Consider the following 18158-nt stretch of genomic DNA (forward strand, 5'->3'; position numbering starts at 1 on the left):
AACTATGAAGAGCATGATAGGTGCTTTAGAAGAACCCCTTAAAAGAAAGTGGGACCTTCTACTGCCATGCCTTCTCTTTGCATATAGAGAAGTCCCTCAGGAGGGAGTAGAATTCAGTCCCTTTGAACTTCTTTATGGCCATCCAGTCAGAGGTCCATTGGCCCTGATTAAGGAGGGGTTGGAGAGTGCTCCTTCCCCCAAGCCAGTCAGAGTGACTGACTATGTGATAGGTCTCCAGAGGAGAATGTCACACATGATGGCTGAGGCTACTGATAACTTGAAGTCTGGTCAAGCTCTGGTCAAATATTGGCATGACCAGAAGGCTAACATGGTTGAGTTTACTCAAGACCAGCTTGTTCTTGTTATGGTCCCCACAAGGCAGAGGGCCTTGCAGGACAAATGGATAGGATCCTTCAAGATTGTGAGTAAACTTGGAGAGGTGAACTATCTGGTGGACTTAGGCAACCCTAAGGAGGCTCCCAGAGGCTTTTACACCGCCTCAACCACCGCCTATACTGGGAAACTAATTAGAGCCTGCAGACCTTTTTTATCCACCAACAGCTGCCTCACACTGGCCAGGGCTCTCACACAATCTAAGCTTGGCTATTGCCAACCAAGGTATAATCAATAAACGTCAGGTTCTCCAAAACAACGCGCTGCGAGCAGCACTAAACATTCCCAGGAGAGAGCGCATCTCCCCCATCAGAATTTCTTGCAAATGGCTCTCCATTCAACAAAAAATTGATCTAGAAATTCTTTGCCTTACCTACAAAGCCTTTAACCACCTAGCCCACCCCATCTCACTAACCAATTCACTTTGGAGCCGAACACCAGAATCACTAGATCCTCCAATACTCTTTGCCTTACTGTGCCCAGATTCACCTCTAAAAGAGCTGGTGGCTCGAGCTTCATGGTCTTCGCCCCTCAACTTTGGAATACCCTGCCGTTGAATATCAAATCGACCGAATCCTTCCAACTGTTCATGAAACTAGTCATTGGTTGGCTACTGGATAAAACCAATCCCAAGTCGGACTAAGCCCATTACTAACTGTATATACTATACATGCCACACAAATCTTTAACTGTATGCGCTAACTACCTTTGACTGTATATGTTGTATATTACTTCTACAAATGTATAACTGCAAATTCTATATATATTGTACTTTTGTAACCTGTCCGTAAGCGCCCTTTTACTCTTGGGTCTGGAGCGCTATATAAATAAATGAACAAACAAAACAAACAAACAAACAAACACCAACCACTTAAAGGCTTATATCTCTAGACCTGATATAGGAGCTTTGCTTCTAGCTTCAGCTCAGGAGGAGGAGGAGAGTAAACCTCTGCCTGACCTCCTCAGAGGCTTACCTTTAGATGAGCAAGTGGAAGGAGTTAATCTCTCTTCCAGTCTCACATCTGACCAGCAGGATGAGTGCAAATTACTGTTAAATCAGTTTGCCTCCCTGTTCTCACTTTCACCAGGCTTAACCCCTTGTGGACAGCATGATATACTCACTGGTGACTGTTTGCCTGTCAAAAGCAGGGAGTACAGAATGCCAGACAATGTCAGAACCCATATAAGGAATGCGGTCAACACGATTCTTGATCTCAGGGTTATAGAGCCCTCTACTAGTCCATGGTCTAGCCCAGCTGTGCTTGTACCAAAGGCAGGATCCAAGGAGTAGAGATTCAGCGTGGACTACAGAGCTCTAAATGCAGTCACCACGACTGATGCCCATCTTTTGCCTAGGACAGATGAGCTGGTGGACAAACTTGGTGCAGCCAAGTACCTCAGCACATTTGACCTAACGTCAGGCTATTGGCAAATAGCCCTGACAGACCATGCCAAGGAGAAAACTGCATTTTCCACCCCAGCTGGCCTCTACCAATTTAAGGTAATGCCTTTTGGACTAAAGAATGCACCTGCTACGTTTCAGGGGATGGTCAATCAAGTTCTGAATGGGATGGAGGATTTCTACATGGCATACTTGGATGACATTGCAGTGCTCAGCCCTACATGGAAAGAACATATTGAACACATAGGCTATGTATTGCAGGCTCTGGAACAGGCCCATCTGACCATAAAAGCAAGCAAATGTCAAATTGGTCAGAGTACAGTGGTCTACCTTGGACATGAGGTAGGAGGAGGTGAAATAAGGCCATTGCCTAGCAAAGTACAAGCTGTACAAAACTGGGCCACCCCTACTACCCAAACCCAAGTGAGAGCCTTCTTAGGTCTCACTGGGTATTACAGGAACTTCATAGAGAACTATGGGACCATAGCTTCTCCCTTGAATGTCATCTCCTCTCCAAAATTCCCTAAAAAGGTCAGGTGGAATGAGGAGTGCAATCAATTCTTTGAAGGCCTGAAGAAAGTCCTTTGTCAAGCTCCAGTCCTAAGAACTCCTGACTATCACCAACCCTTAATTGTACCAACTGATGTTTTCATATGTAGGTATAGGTGCGGTCCTTAGTCAACTGGATGAGAAAGGTAGGGAACACCCAATTTGTTTCATCAGCAGGAAGTTAAAGGATCCTGAGACAAGGTGGGCAACAATAGAACCTGAATGTTTTGCTATTGTGTGGGCACTGAAGAGGTTTAGACCATACTTGTATGGATCTACCTTCATCATTCAGACTGACCACCAACCCTTGAGATGGCTGATGCAAATGAAAGGGGAAAACCCAAAGTTACTTACATGGTCAATCTGCCTGCAAGGATTTGATTTCTCCATTGAGCACAGAGCAGGAAGTCACCACCAAAATGCTGATGGTCACTCTAGGATGTTTGTAACCGACTAGAGGTATGAGAACCATCCAGGAGTGTATTAAATCCTTCTGTCCCTTAGTCTGGCTGGGGGGCGAGTGTTAGGGCCAATTCTCATTTCATGGCTAATTTCCCTTACCTAGTGAGTCCCTCAGCAGCTTTGCGGGATCTCTGGAGTTATTTTTTTCCACTTGGTAAGAGTGTGAGCTTTCCCCCCACTCTTACCCATGTTTTGCTATGTGTCTTTTACCTGTTTGTATGATTGTGGATCTCTGGAATACACCACTTCAGTGGCCCCCTTCTTTTGTGTGTTACACAGCACCTTCAGTGCAGTGACACAGGGATGTCGTTCAGACTTCCCAACGACTGCATTTCTGACGATGACTACTGTCCCCCAGAAAAGGGTAAAGTTGCCATTAACTTTACTTAGTCAAATCAACCATGTATCCAGTACACCCCATCTTACATGGAGTACTGGAAGGGTTAACTCTTAGCCCTTTTTATCTGTACCTCCTAGAGCATTGTTTCGCTCTTTTAACATTTAGAATTGGCTGGTGGCAGTGGTATCTACCCTAAACTTTTCTACTGCGGTTATCTTATATAAACATGTTAGTATTGTAGGCAATTGTATTAGCCTCGAACTTAAACCTGCTTGACCAAATACTTTTTCTTTTTGCTCCGGCGCTGTTTATTCGCCATTTCTTTTTGTTAAACTCCTTCTTGTGTTTTACTTTGCGCGGCAAACCAGGTTTGCCTTCTTTTTCACTGTCTTTTGGCAGGCTTCTGCCAAGAAGCCCTCCTCTAGGCGCCTGGGTGTCTAGGTGGGCTGTATGTGACGGAGGGGTGCAGTCACCCCCTGCACAGGGTATCCTAGGAAACCCAAGTCACACTTTTCCATGATTGGCCGAGGTGGTTGTCCAGGCTGGTGTGAACAGCCAGGCTGTGTGAATGGGGGATTTTTAAATAAAAGGCAGGTCTCTTGGGCTGGAAGTCATAGAGTCTCCACTGGAACTACAAGGAACCGAAGAGAAGCAGAGGAGATGTCGACTGCTGCAACTATCCCGTACCGGTGAAGCGCTGCTGCGGTCCTGAGCTATCTACCCTTCAACGACTAAGAGAAGATCCAGTCCGGAGTCTTCTTCCCTTGAGCCTGGTGGGGATAACAAGCTCGTCTTCTTCAGTCAGAGGAATCCCTTCGTGGTCGAAATCGCTGCACACTGCTGTAGTGGTCTGGATAGCCACCTGAAGAGCCTCTCTTGTTTTTAAAGGAGCGCACCTTTTATTCATGGTCGCTGCTGCCTGCCTCATCCCTGTGTGGTGCAGACCCCCTCATCATCCTTTTTCATGCCGAAGTTCCAGGAATCGTGGGTCTGCAGGAAACTACCAGGAACAACTGCTGTGGCACCAGCTTCATTCTTTGAAAAAGGTACTGTGTCCTGCTTGAGGAATTTGGGTGAATCCCTATTTCTCTTCTTCAAGGCGTGTCCTTACTTTTTCCTCCTTCTTATAACTTTTGCTTCCAAACATTGACAATATCAAAGTACTCTTGGCTACGTTGAATCGTGAACTGTCCGACTGTGTGATCCTCGACAACAGGCACCCAATGTCACTTGACTTTTGCTCCGGCCCTTTGACTCTTGAATTCCTGTCTATGAGTGTTCTTCGATTCTGTCTGCCAGACTAATATATTGCCTATGATTTTTGCCCCCAACTCCCTCTGGGTATCTCAGGTGCTAGGTAACATTTCTTGCCGCGGACACGCGTTTCTTTAGTAGACCGAACTGTCAAAAAGTGATCGCAATCGTATTCACGGTAACGTGTCTTGTTTCGTAATACTTGTCCGTTTAAACACAGGGTACTTACCTTGATTTTTACCGTACTAAGTGAGATGGTTAGTTGTAGTGTATTTTACGTGTGGTTTTGAATTTAATAGAAGTGTTGTGTTTATAACAAATGGTTTAAAAATAAATGTACTTATATTTTTTACCTGAAACCTTGAGTCAGTGTTTGCTTGAGTCACAGTAATTGTGGTCCCTTTGTGTAATCTCTGCTACTGCTCATATACTCTTGAGATAAGCCTGGCTGCTCCGCTACTGCTACCACTTTAACATAGTAGTACAGGCTTGTACCAAAGGTAAAACATGTATTGCCACCTGTAGTCTTAATTGTGTGTAGTGGTCCCTAAAGGCACTGCACAGGATTCTGCCTAACAACTGCCCTGACTACGATGGTGTTCTGGATATGAGTCTCCTTCCAATCATATGTCAAATGCCATTCTGGATATGAGGCGCCCTGGTGTTTTGGGTACAGGGCACTATTCCTGCTATGAGTCAGATGTCCATCTGGATATGAGCCTCCTTCCAATCCTATGTGTCATGGTGTTCTGGATATGAGCCTCCTTCCAATCGTATGTCTCATGGTGTTCTGGATATGAGCCTCCTTCCAAACCTGTGGTTCATTGTGTTCTGGATATGAGCCTCCTTCCAATTCTATGGCTCATGGAACTCTGGATATGTAGTGCTCTCCTCCCCTGCTCCTTTGGGTACTGGGTACCAATACTGCCCTGACTATAATGGTGTTCTGGATATGGGCGTCCTTCCAATCATATGTCCAATGGCGGTCTGGATATGAGGCGCCTTGGTGTTTTGGGTACAGGGCACTATTCCTGCTATGAGTCAGATGTCGATCTGGATATGAGCCTCCTTCCAATCCTATGTCTCATGGTGTTCTGGATATGAGCCTCCTTCCAATCGTATGTCTCATGGTGTTCTGGATATGAGCCTCCTTCCAAACCTGTGGTTCATTGTGTTCTGGATATGAGCCTCCTTCCAATTCTATGGCTCATGGAACTCTGGATATGTAGTGCTCTCCTCCCCTGCTCCTTTGGGTACCGGGTACCAATACTGCCCTGACTATGATGGTGTTCTGGATATGGGCGTCCTTCCAATTATATGTCCAATGGCGGTCTGGATATGAGGCGTCTTGGTGTTTTGGGTACAGGGCACTATTCCTGCTATGAGTCAGATGTCGCTCTGGATATGAGCCTCCTTCCAATCCTATTTCTCATGGTGTTCTGGATATGACCCTCCTTCCAATCCGATGGCTCATGGTGTTCTGGATATGAGCCTCCTTCCAATTCTATGGCTCATGGTGTTCTGGATATAAGCCTCCTTCCAATCCTATGGCTCATGGTGTTCTGGGTATGAGCCTCCTTCCAATCCCATGCCTCATGGTGTTCTGGATATGAGCCTCCTACCAATCCGAGGCTCATGGTGTTCTGGATATGAGCCCCAGTCCAATCCTATGGCTCCTGGTGTTCTGGGTACGAGCCTCCTTCCAATCCCATGCCTCATTGTGTTCTGGATATGAGCCTCCTTCCAATCCTATGGCTCATGGTGTTCTCGATATGTGTTGTCCTTCCTGCCCTGGTGTTTTGGGTAAAGGTCACTATTTCTGCCATGAGTCAGATGTCGATCTGGATATGAGCCTCCTTCCAATCCTAAGTATCATGGTGTTCTGTATATGAGCTTTCTTCCAATCCGATGGCTCATGGTGTTCTGGAAATGTGGTGCCCTCCTCCCCTGCTCCTTTGGGTACCGGGCACCGACACTGCCTGACTCTGATGGTGTTCTGGATATGGGCCTCCTTCCAATCATATGTCCAATGGTGTCCTGGAAATGGGGTACCCTTCCTGATCAGGATTTCATGGTGTTTTGTGTACAGGGCACCTTTCCCACCTTGGATTTGATGGTTTTCTGGATATGGGCCTCCTTCCCATGCAATGCCAGATGTTTTTTTGGGATGTGGGGTGCTCCCTTCCTTCCTAGAGTCTTCGGCTATGTGTTTCATTTTTATATGCAGCCCCTTTTCTTACCCGTTTGTTATGGATATAGTTATCCCTTCCCACTCTGGGCCTTGTTGCTTGGTGCAGCCTTCCTGTCCTTGGCATAATGGTGTGCTTGGTAAGGTGTTCCTGACGTGCCGGCATATGGGTCACCCGTTCTATCCTTCCCTACATCAGCCTGAAGGTGTTTTGTTATAGGGCCCCTTTCCTGCCTTACGGAGCATACTGGGATTTTCTGGATTGGAGTGCTCTTTCTATCCTAGTTTTAGTAGCATGCTGGGTTACTGCCACCTTTCCTACCATGGGTCATTCAGTTTATGTGGTGCCCTTTTTGCATTTGGACTTTGGGCATGGGAATCCCTCCTCTTAATCGTGGAATGGCTTTTGGCATGCAGGAAAGTATGAGGTGGCAGGCCCTCCTGCTCCATTTCCTTGCATCCTGGGTCTATTCATGTGCCATGTGAGGGGTATTTCCCCATTCCTGGATATTTCTGGTATGAGGAGGCAGTCGGGCTGGATATGGGGTGGCATTCCTGCCCTGCGTTTTTTGTGGGTATGGGGTTACATCGAATTTGTGTGAGCAGGTGCGAGATGCATTGGAATAACTGGTAATTAGCAGGAATGGGTGCATGTGGTCACTAATGTTGGTGCTTCCCTCCCAGGAGCTGTCCATCCTGTTGCCACATGTGGCACTCGAGCTGCACTTCGTGGGAGATGCCCTGCCTCCAGAGGTTGACGAGCAGCACTTCGTCTTGCAGAGAAAGGTAATGGATCTCAGTCCTAGGGAAGGTGGTGATGGGTGCAGGGGGTATGGAGCAGTTATGGGGTGCCTCAGAACTTTCAGGGAGTGGGGCAGTGGTACTGCTTTTCACTTCTGCTGTAGAACAGAACATTTTGCATTGCATTGGCTATCGTTTGTGGAGAAAGTCAATTTCAAGTCCTGCGCCTTGTACATAAAGCTAGCTACACCCACAATCATTTCTAAAAGACTGAAGAGAAATATGTCTACTAAGCATCTTAGTTCATCCTACATCCCCACTCTGTATTTGTATTTGTATTTTATTTATTTATAAAGCGCACCAGGCCCAAGGGCAACCGGGCGCATCACTTAGTTACAGGCATAATAAAAACAACAAGGTAAGGCATTATATGTACAAACAAATATAAACATATGAACATATTACTTAAATATACAGATATATACAGGTAATGCAGTGAATATACAGGTGTGGGATATGCAGGTTTAAGGCAGTGGGCAATAAATGCAGTAGCTACTGACTCGAGGGTAGGGTCAAGGTAGGTCGTGGGTGGTCAGCCAGGCTTTGGCTTTGCGTTTGAAGAGTGAGAAGGAAGGTTGGGCTCTCAGGGGGTTGGGTAGCGAGTTCCATAGCTTGGCTGCTAGGACTGGGAAGCTACGTCCACCAGATCTTTGTAGGTTGAAACGTGGGATATCAAGGCAGTTAGTTTGGGCACTTCTGAGTGGTCTAGAGGTGGTGTGTCGGGAAAATCTGGAGGCTAGGTAGCTTGGTGCTAGGTTGGCGAGGCTTTTGTGTGTAAGCGCCAATGCTTTAAGAGAGACTCTTTGGGAGACTGACAGCCAATGGAGGTTCCGTCTGGAATCTGAGATGTGCAAGTTCCTAGGGAGGTTGAGGGCTGCTCTAATTGCATTGTTTTGGGTGATTTGTAGTTTCTTTAGATTGCATTGATTGGTACCCAGATAAAGGGCGTTACAGTAGTCAATTTTGGAGAGGACCAGAGTCCTGGCAAGTGTGGTGCAGTTGGCTGGTGAGAGGAAGGGGCGGCATGCTGTGATGAGCTTACATGTGTAAGCTGCTGCAGAGGATACTGCATTAGTTTGTCTAGATAGGGAGAGTGTGGAGTCAATGTAGATGCCAAGTGTTTTAGTGTCTTTGGCAACTTAGGAGGTGCAGTTGATAGTGTAATGTCTTAGAGATGTCAGAAATGTGAGGGGAGAAGGAGGGGGTGGAGTCTAAGACCCCAATGTTCTTAGCCTCACAGGAAGGAGCAGGTAGAGTGCCCAGGGTGGGCAGCCAGAGTGCATGTGTAAGCTGCTGCAGAGGATACTGCATTAGTTTGTCTAGATAGGGAGAGTGTGGAGTCAATGTAGATGCCAAGTGTTTTAGTGTCTTTGGCAACTTAGGAGGTGCAGCTGATAGTGTAATGTCTTAGAGATGTCAGAAATGTGAGGGCAGAAGGAGAGGGTGGAGTCTAAGACCCCAATGTTCTTAGCCTCACAGGAAGGAGCAGGTAGAGTGCCCAGGGTGGGCAGCCAGAGTGAGAGAGGATGGGAGGGAGCAGGAGTCCCAATGAGAAGGATCTTAGTCTTACTGGCATTAAGGCAGAGATTATTGGAGGCACACCATTCCTGAATTGAGGACAGGCAGTTTAGTATGAGAGAAGGAGCAGACGTGGCTGGGGGGAGCCTGAAGGAGAGCTGGGTGTCATCCGCATAACACTGAAAGTTAGAGCGGAAGGTAGAGATGCGGTGGGCAAGAGGTGCCAGATAGTGGTTGAAGAGCCAGGGAGAGAGGTAGACCCTTGGGAACTCCACAAGTATAAAGAGAGATAGAAGAGAGGAACGACCCAAGTTGGACTTGGGAGGGCCGATCAGTGAGAAGGGAGGTCAACCAGGTCGGGCCTGATGAGAGATGCCCAGGTTGTCACAGAGGTGATTGAGCAGGATGCCATGGATAACCATGTCGAAAGCAGAGGATGGATCAAGGAGAATGAGGACAGAAGGAAGGGTAGAGTCAAGATTAGAGAGCAAGTCTTCATGGGTGTTCGGGAGAGCAGTTTCCGTGCTTCTGGCTACTCCAAAGCCAGACTGGTGGTCGTGGAGACAACCAACAGATTCAGTATGTAGATTAAGCTGGGAGACAGCCAGCTTTTCCAAGAGTTTGCCCCAGAAAGGAGTGATGGAGATCAGTCAATAGTTTGCTGGAGAGTAAGGATCGGCATAGAGCTTCTTAAGAAGGGGGTACACAAAGGAGTGCTTAAGGGGGAATGGAAGGTTCCTGTGGCAAATGAGTGATTGCAGAAATCGCCAAGGCTGGAGCAAGGGTATGGATGTGGTCCTTGATGGTTCTGGAAGAGCAGGAGAGCCCTTGCTTTGATGAGACTTTCATAGATCAGACTTGTCTAGAAACATTGTCAGGGGTGAACAGGGAAAAGGAAGAGAAAGGAGTGGGAGAAATAGCCGAAGAGGGGCCTAGGTTGGTAGAGGGAGAGGAAGAGGAGGTAGGGTAAAAGAGAATGGACAGGATGTCCTGAGTTTTAGTGGTGAAATGAGAAGGCAGAGCCATGTAAAGGGCCTGTGAGGGAACAGGAGTGGTGGAGACTGCAACAGGATTGGCCAGCTCCATGCAAATTTCAGCCGAGATTTTAGAGGCTGCCGAGATGTGGGTTGGAAGTAGGCTCTCTTCTTTGAGAGGACAGAGAGTCTGTAATGCCTTTGGAGCAGGCGGCAGGCCAGTTTGTCAGAGGGTGCGCTTGATGCCCTCCACTTCCACTCAGTCCCCTACACTTACGCTTAAGGGTGGCGAGGGCAGAATCATACCAAGAGTTGCACTTGGACGAGGGCTTCAAACAGATGCTCATGACAGGGGCAAGGAAATCAAGAGTGTTAGAGATAGCAAGATGAAGGTTGGAGAGGGCTGTGTCAGAGTGTGAGTCAGCCAATGGTGTGGGAGGAGGAGAGAAAGTAGCGGCAAAATCCTCCACTGACACACACTTCATGGGCCTGATGACCAAGAAGGTGGGTGGCAGTGCTGGGGTCGCTTAACCTGAGGGGTAGAGAGAGACAGGTGGGAGGAAAGAAGAAAGTGGTCACTTCAAGAGAGAGAAGTAGTTAGAAGTTTCGAGAGGGGAGGTCTGAGAAGATCAGAACATCAAGGGTGTGCCCTCCAGAGTGAGTCGGGCCAGAGGGAAGAATAGATAACGAGAGCGAGAGAGAGAGAGAGAGAGTTGCAGAGGTTGCAAAATAGTCACACTTTTAATATTGGTTCTCTTGCTTGCTCGGTTTGTAGCAAAAAAGTATAATTCATGTGTAATGTGGACACACGCACATGCAGCTTATAATCAGTTTGAAACACAAACAAGTATTTTTAGCAGTGTAATAAAACCCTCTTTAAAGCCAGTGTTATGATTTAATATAAACTGTAACAAGTAGGCAGGAACCTGCTATTCTGTATTAAAAGGCAGCATCAAACTAAATAAACATACAACTATAAATGCCTCCATATTAACTAATAACTAGTAATTCTCTGATAAATGTATTTAAAAAGAAACGTATCTGAAACTTTCATTGAGTGTATAAGTGGCTGCCTGTATTATTTTCAGGTGTCTGCCTTTCACGCGGCTGGTTGCTTCTGGTAGCAGGTCCTGTGAGTTAACAACTGCACTCTAATGAGTTATTACAGTTTTTAGGAATGTAATTTTCTGTTACTAGGTTTCTGGAGATGTCACAAGATATCAGTAGCAGGTGATGGCTGGAAGGTTTAGAATTAATCTTAACCTCTGGCATCAATCCGGGCAACCCTCTAGACCATTGTTCTTTGCCGGCCAAGCCATTACAGAACAGGGAAAGACCATTTGCAAATTGGGTCTGGTCCCTCCCCAAAAGGGGGAGTCTAGCCCGAACTTCAAGGTCACATCCTTTCTGCACAAAACCACAAGCATCTCCAGACATGTTTTAGCCTCACTGAGCGTCATCAGTGAGGAGTGGTTTCAGTCTTTATGCCCAGCAGGCACAGGACCCACGTTTGGACATACCCATTCCACTTGCGGTGACTAAAGCAAAACAAAAGAGTTTATGGCTGGAAGGTTTAGAATGAATCATAACCTCTGGCATCGCTCTGGACAACCGTCCAAACCATCCTTCATCGCCTGCCAAGCCATTACAGAAAAGGGAAAAACCATGTGCAAATCAGGCTTGGTCCCACCCCAAAAGGGACAGGCCAGCCAAAACTGCTAGGTCACATCCTTTCTGCACAAAACCACAAGCATCTCCAGACATGTTTTAGCCTCACTGAGCGTCATCAGTGAGGAGTGGTTTCAGTCTTTATGCCCAGCAGGCACATGACCCACGTTTGGACATACCCATTCCACTTGCGGTGACTAAAGCAAAACAAAAGAGTTGATGGCTGGAAGGTTTAGAATTAATCTTAACCTCAGGCATGCTCCGGGCAACCATCTAGACGATAATTCTTCACCTGCCAAGCCATTACAGAAAAGGGAAAAACCATGTGCAAATCAGGATTGGTCACACTACAAAAAGAGGAGTCCAGCCTGAACTGCTTCATCACATCCTTTCTGCACAAGACCACAAACATCCACAGACATGTTTCGTCCTCATTGGGCATCATCAGTGAGGAGTAGCTTGGGTCTCTAGGCCCAACATGCACAGGGCCCACATCTGGGCACGCCCATCTCATTTGGGGTGACTAGATCAAAACAAAAGCGATGATGGCTGGCCATCACCTCTTTTATTTTGCACAAGATATCACTAGACTGATAAAACATGATATACCTAGTTTTACTGAGATATTACTGTCTTCAATAGTGTATTTAAGCAGTAACAACCAAGGTGAAGGGCTTTACCACCTGTTATGGCCGGAAACTATTGCATACCCTAGCAGAGACATTCTGTTCAGGGTGCTAATAACTTTTTTTAAATGTGTGAAACGGCACGGCAGCTGTTTCACAATTTAAAAAAGCCTACAAATCAAAATGGGTGTCAGTGAGAAAAGGAGTCCGCAGTACCTTCTCCCTTTCGATGGTGAACATCAGTTGCGGCCGGGAGGAGTTTTGGCTTTGGGACGAGGTGAGTGGTGAGTGCAAAGTAGGTGACTAGGAGGGAAGTTAGGGTCAGCCCTGTTTCCTGCACAGGCGGAGCAGGCAATGGCCTGGGGCGCAGAGCTAAATAGCTCAGGAGGTGGGCGCAGTAAGAGGCCTACTCACAAAGCTGCTTCTGAGGTTGCCGGACAACAGCCTGCTGTGCCGGTGAGCGCTCCGCTGCAATGTGCGTTGGCTACTCTCTGCCAACTTGTGGATGATGCGATGAGTTGGAATATGCAAACAAAGGCAGGCATATTCCAAATGCAGCATGTGAGATGCTCTGGAGGCACACACCATGTGCCCCTCATTTTATCTTTGACTTTGTTCGGAGGGCGGATGACTGCACATAGTTGCTTTCCTGAGTCTCAGTGCACCAAGCTTGTGGGTTTTAACATTGTGCCTGCCGCATTGCCACTTGGCCACATTGTATGTTGGGCCCCTCCAAGATGGCCTTACTTTCCAGATGTCCTCCAGCCTTGCCTGACTCCCACCCCCATTGGTTGCCTGGGCCTTAACTGCCCAATCGGAGCAACCGGGAGTCGGGATCCGGCACCATCTGCAGGGCCCACGGGAAGGCCTCTTCTTTCACTTCTCTGCAAGCCTCCCAGGGCTGATCCTCACCAGCAGTGGCCCTGCTGGACTTTCTTCTCATCTCTACATGCTCCTGAGAGCAGAGCAGACTGCAGGGTAAGCCCTTAATTGCAGTGTGTATTTTGACGTGAAGCGCGAATTTCAGGAGAAAAAAAACGCGCATTTTATTTTTTACTTGGACCGGAGGGCGGATGACTGTACATAGGAGGATCCGCTTGAAGTCCAAAGCCAAGTGTAATTCCTGTAGGGAGGCTGAGAGGCTGAGAGGAAATGGATGGCTTCTTGTTCATCCTCTGACAAACTGGTCCATCGCCTGCTCCAAAGGCAATACTGACTCTCTGTCTGGATCAAGAAGAGAGACCACATTCAAGCCTGTGTCTCTGCAGCATCTAACAACTCGGCCAAACTCTTTAAAATCTGCAAGGAGCTTGCCAACCCTCCCACAGTCTCTACCCCTCCTCTTGCCTCCCAAGTTCTCTGCAATGCCCTTGCCTCTCACTTTATCTCAAAAGCCCAGGACATCCTGTCCATCCTCTCCTCCCCTCCCCCTCCTATTCCCTCTCAGTCTGTGCTTGCTGACCCCCCCTTAAGCACCCCTCCACCCCCATTCTCTTCCTTTCCTCTTTTCTCCCCTGATGAGGTTGTTAGACAAGTCTGATCTATGAAAGTCTCGTCAAAACAGGTTCATCCCTGTTCCTCTAAAACCATCAAGAACCACATTGACACCCTCGCTCTGGTCCTTGCCAATTTTTGCAACCATTCCTTTGCCTCGGGATCCTTCCCCTCCCCTCTGAAGCACTACCTTGTGCATCCTCTTCTCAAGAAACCCACAGCGGATCCTTCCTGTCCGGCTATCTATCGCCCAATCTCCATTACTCCCTTTCTGGGCAAACTCCTGGACAAGCTGGCCATCTTTCAGGTAACCTTCATTCTGATTCTGTTGGCTGTCTTCATGACCACCAGTCTGGCTTCAGAGCTGCCAGAAGCACAGAAACTGCTCTCCTGAACATCCGTGAATATCTGCTCTCCAAACTAACATTCCCTCTGTCCTCATCCTGCTCAATATCTCTTCTGCCTTCGAAACGGTCAACAATACTATCCTGCTCAACCGCCTCCGTGATAACCTAGGTATCACTGATCAGGCTCTGGCCTGGCTGACCTCCTTCCTCTCTGATCGACCCTCCCAGGTCCAACTGGGGTCCTTCCTATCATCTATCTTCCTCTCTAACTGTGGTGTTCCCCAGGGGTCTAACCTCTCGCCCTGGCTTTTCAACCAATACCTGGCAAATCTCGCCCACTGCATTGCCATTTTCTGCTCAAATTTCTAGTGCTACGCTGATGACACTCAACTCATTTTCAGGCTGCCCTCGGCTACCTCCTCTCCCTCTCTCATCTCGGATTGCCTAACTGACATTCAAGATTGGTGTGCCACCAATGATCTTTGTCTGAATGCCAGCAAGACAGAGATCCTCCTCATCGGCACACCTTCACCATCCTTTCCCCTCTCTCTCTGGCCGGCCTTTCTTTGCCCTCCTCCTACCCCCACATGCAATGCTAGGAACCTTGGGGTCATCTTTGACTCCACACTTTCCTTCTCCGCCCACCTCTCTGAGATCTCTAAAAAGTCAAACTTCCTACTGCACCTTCTCAGAGGTACTCTGCCTTTCCTCTCCTTCCCCCAGAAGCTCACTGTCTCCCAAGCTCTGGTTCTCTCTAGGTTGGACTATTGTAACAGCCTCTTTCTAAATCTACCTGCCTCTACTCTCCGTCCTCTGCAAGTAATCCAGAACAGGACTGCGAGACTTGTACTTGGCCTCAAGCCCTGGGATCGTATCTCTCCAGCTCTGAAATCTCTCCATTGGCTCCCAGTGGATGCAAGGATTAAATTCAAAACCCTCTGCATTGTCTACAAGGCTTTCTGGGGCCTGCATCCCAAATACCAGGAACTATCCCTCTGCAAATACCTCCCGCCTCAAGCTCTTCGCTCCTCTACCTCTAACTCCCTCAGGGTCAGTCGTTTTTCAATGAAATGAGCTGGGGATAGCTCTCTGTCTTCGGCTGGGGCCTCCCTCTGGAACAGCCTCCCTGCCACTCTAAAACTTGAGGAGAACCATCTACGGTTCTGGAAGCACCTCAACACCTTCCTCTTTGCTTCTGCCTTTGCTCCCCCTCTCTCCTGCTGATCTGCTCTCTCTTGGCACTGTGCACCTGGCCACCCTCTGTCCCCTGCGCCCAGGTACCTGCTCACCCTGCCACCCTCCTGCACTGCCTCCTGGCCACCCCTTGCACTGGGGACTGTATCTGTACCCATACAGTGCCCCACTGCCCCCACCCTCATTTTCTTCTTTTTCTGCACTTATTAGACTTACCCAGTTCTGCTGCCGTAAACACAGCACTACCTCTGTTTATTGCCTCCATTATCTATTAATTTGTATTTATTATTATTTATCTGTTCTCCTCTGCTCCGCACTTTCCACTCTCCCCCTTCCATGCACTTTCCCCTTTTCCCTTTCCCATGCACTTACGCGTTCTCAATGTCACTGGGCCTAGTAAGATCGGTGTTGTATTCTCCCCTGTTCCCCTCCCTTGCCTTGTCGCGCTCTGAAACACTTGCGTATGAGTGCAATACAAATAAACTATCATATCATTCTTTGTGCTGACAGCCTTTCAAGTGGGGCAATGTATAAGTGATGGCTCACTTAACAAGCCATTGTTTTTACACAGTATGTGCTTAACATTTCAGTGCTAAGAACTGAACATGGGGCATTTTTATTCACCAGGCCAGCACAAGTATCAGCTGACGAAACCTATGCATTCTTCAAAGAGAATTAACATGCCACACAGAAAAGTTTTAAACTATTTTCTTTATTTTCATGTCTCTTTATTTGATACCCCCAAACTTTTTTTTTTTGTATATTACTTTTAGTTGCATATGGCGCATCCCTGGGAAGGGTAACTCTAATTGTCTGTCTTAAGTATTCTAGTGGCTGCTTTGGGACATTTACTAAATTCATCTGCTCAGCATCAAAGGTCTTTTAATTGTCTAAACAAGCCTGCCACTGCCTGGCGCGCACACCAGAAGGCAACTCAATGTCACTTGGCACCTTGATTAGGAAAGTAGAGATCATTGTGTGTCACCATGCAGACAGTAGTCCACGGCAAATCAATGCAGTGATGTGTGCACCAATGATTTATGCGCTTCACAAGTCACCACCCTGTTGGTTAATGGCGTCTATGTGGTGCTCCCTTATGTAACAGCACATATACCTTGTTTTTGTCTGATGTGCCATACAGGAGCACACTGGAATTATGCCTTCGCAATAGTGAGGAGGTAGTGGCTGTGGAACTGTGGACCCTTTACCAAGCATTAGAAGCCGGTTTTGTTTAAAATGCTTCATTAGCTTCTTACTGGTCAGGCTAAAGTTTGAAAGAGGTACAATCATTTCTGTGTAGCCTTTTATGTGCATTGTTTATTGGGTCCCTCTTGTGCGTTATCCTACCCTTTCTGTATATATAATTCCCTAAAGATGTTTCTGCATTGGGGTTGGGCATGCCCACACCGAGACCCAGCCCTTCCTCCTCTAAAATTCTTCAGAAACAAGAAGCAAAAGAACCCTTGTACCCCATTTGAGTGGCTGATGTTGCAGCTATTTTATACTCGCATCCAAAAACGTAAGCTGTCCAAATGAGCATGTATGGTTCATAGTTACAAACATTTTAATGTTAGGGTGAGTACTGTGAACTGTGATGTGAACATGAAGCCAAGCATCAGTTATACATTTAGAGATTCACACATACAATCCTTTTATCACAGACTTGTTTATCAAAAGTAGAGATCTCTGATCACCGTTATAGTCCTGAAATGCTCTGTAATTTAATGAAAAGCGTACATGAATCATCATTGGTGCTATTTGTCCCCTTTCCCACTTTCAGATAGGTGTTTTGAAAGAGTAAAATAAGAGTGTACCAGACTGTTCGTCTTGGAATAATGGTTAGTCTACTATTGCCCCTTGCGAAATACAAGTGAGGTGGTACAAACAGAGCACCTGTAACACAGGGCTAGGTCACTGGGTCCTCAGACCCCGGTAGGCTGGTCACACCGCAGTGTGCCAGCACGGACAGTTTGAAACTGCATTCAGGCAAGGCCTTCCCTAAGAGCAGGTGACAGAAAAACCATGTACTTGGGCAGCAACCGCTGTGTTTTCACATTAGAATTCTTCTGTAAAGTACTTGAATTACAATGTAATGAAACCAGGTGCATTTTATATAGCAATTATTTATTCATATTGAGGAGGGGTTTTGTCGCATGAGAGAGGTGTAGTTTAGAAGGGATGTGTGCCAGTGGGGGGCGCATTCTGATGTTTCGCCCTGGGCACCAAGTTTCCTAGAAACAGCCCTGGTTAGGGTGAACAGGGGAGGCAGTTTAGGGGAAGTGCAGTGGCGGCTGGGGTGAGGCAAGGTAGTGACCCGGTAGGGAAGGTTGTGCTATTCCGCACATGAGAGGGTGTGCAGGCTGATACCATCTGAACTCGGGTGTCTGGAGGATAGCTAAGGGGCAACGTGCTCGCCTTGGAAGCAAGACGACGCAGAGCAACACAGGTTCAAACCCCGGGTCCGTGCTTAGAAACCTCTGGGTATCAAGCGCGTCATAAATAACCTATCATATCATAGTCATAACTCCCTGATGCTCTGGGAGGCTAGTGTACGTCACCCCCTGAATGCTAATATGAAAATATTGGGCTGCTGGGGGGCACTACAAAGTCTTGTGACCTGTGCTGTCCCACCTTCCCAACTTGTTAGGAACAGCAGCCATGGCGTTTTATCCCCTCCATATGTGAGCACCCCTCTATCCCTTTACGCGGCAGGGATCCCTCCTTTTATATGCATGGCAGAATTGGCAACAATGCTGGTCTCTGTTTTACTGCCTAACGGTCGGGACAGGAACCTACCTCCTTTATTTTGGTCTTTTGGGATGCTTTGTTTCTCTTTGTTCAATTATCCTTCCAATATAATGTATTGGAAAGAGCTTTGCTTTTTAAGCCTGTGAGAGTTTGCCTCACTCCTTTTTTTAATTGTTTTTACAAGTAAAATGAAAGTGTTC

At 47.3% G+C, this 18158-nt stretch overlaps 1 protein-coding gene across 1 annotated transcript in view; it reads left to right on the forward strand.

Annotated features, from left to right (window-relative positions):
• ZMYND15 (zinc finger MYND-type containing 15) overlaps positions 1-18158 on the forward strand; it is a 349574-nt gene that overhangs the window by 196053 nt on the left and 135363 nt on the right. The window contains exon 10 of the mRNA XM_069612228.1: positions 7273-7374. Coding sequence (XP_069468329.1) covers positions 7273-7374 — 102 coding nt within the window. The remainder of the gene's footprint in view (positions 1-7272; positions 7375-18158) is intronic.

The sequence above is a fragment of the Ambystoma mexicanum genome, chromosome 1p (genome assembly GCF_040938575.1).
Source record: "Ambystoma mexicanum isolate Mex_15411 chromosome 1p, UKY_AmexF1_1, whole genome shotgun sequence".
NCBI classification, from domain to species: Eukaryota; Metazoa; Chordata; class Amphibia; order Caudata; family Ambystomatidae; genus Ambystoma; species Ambystoma mexicanum.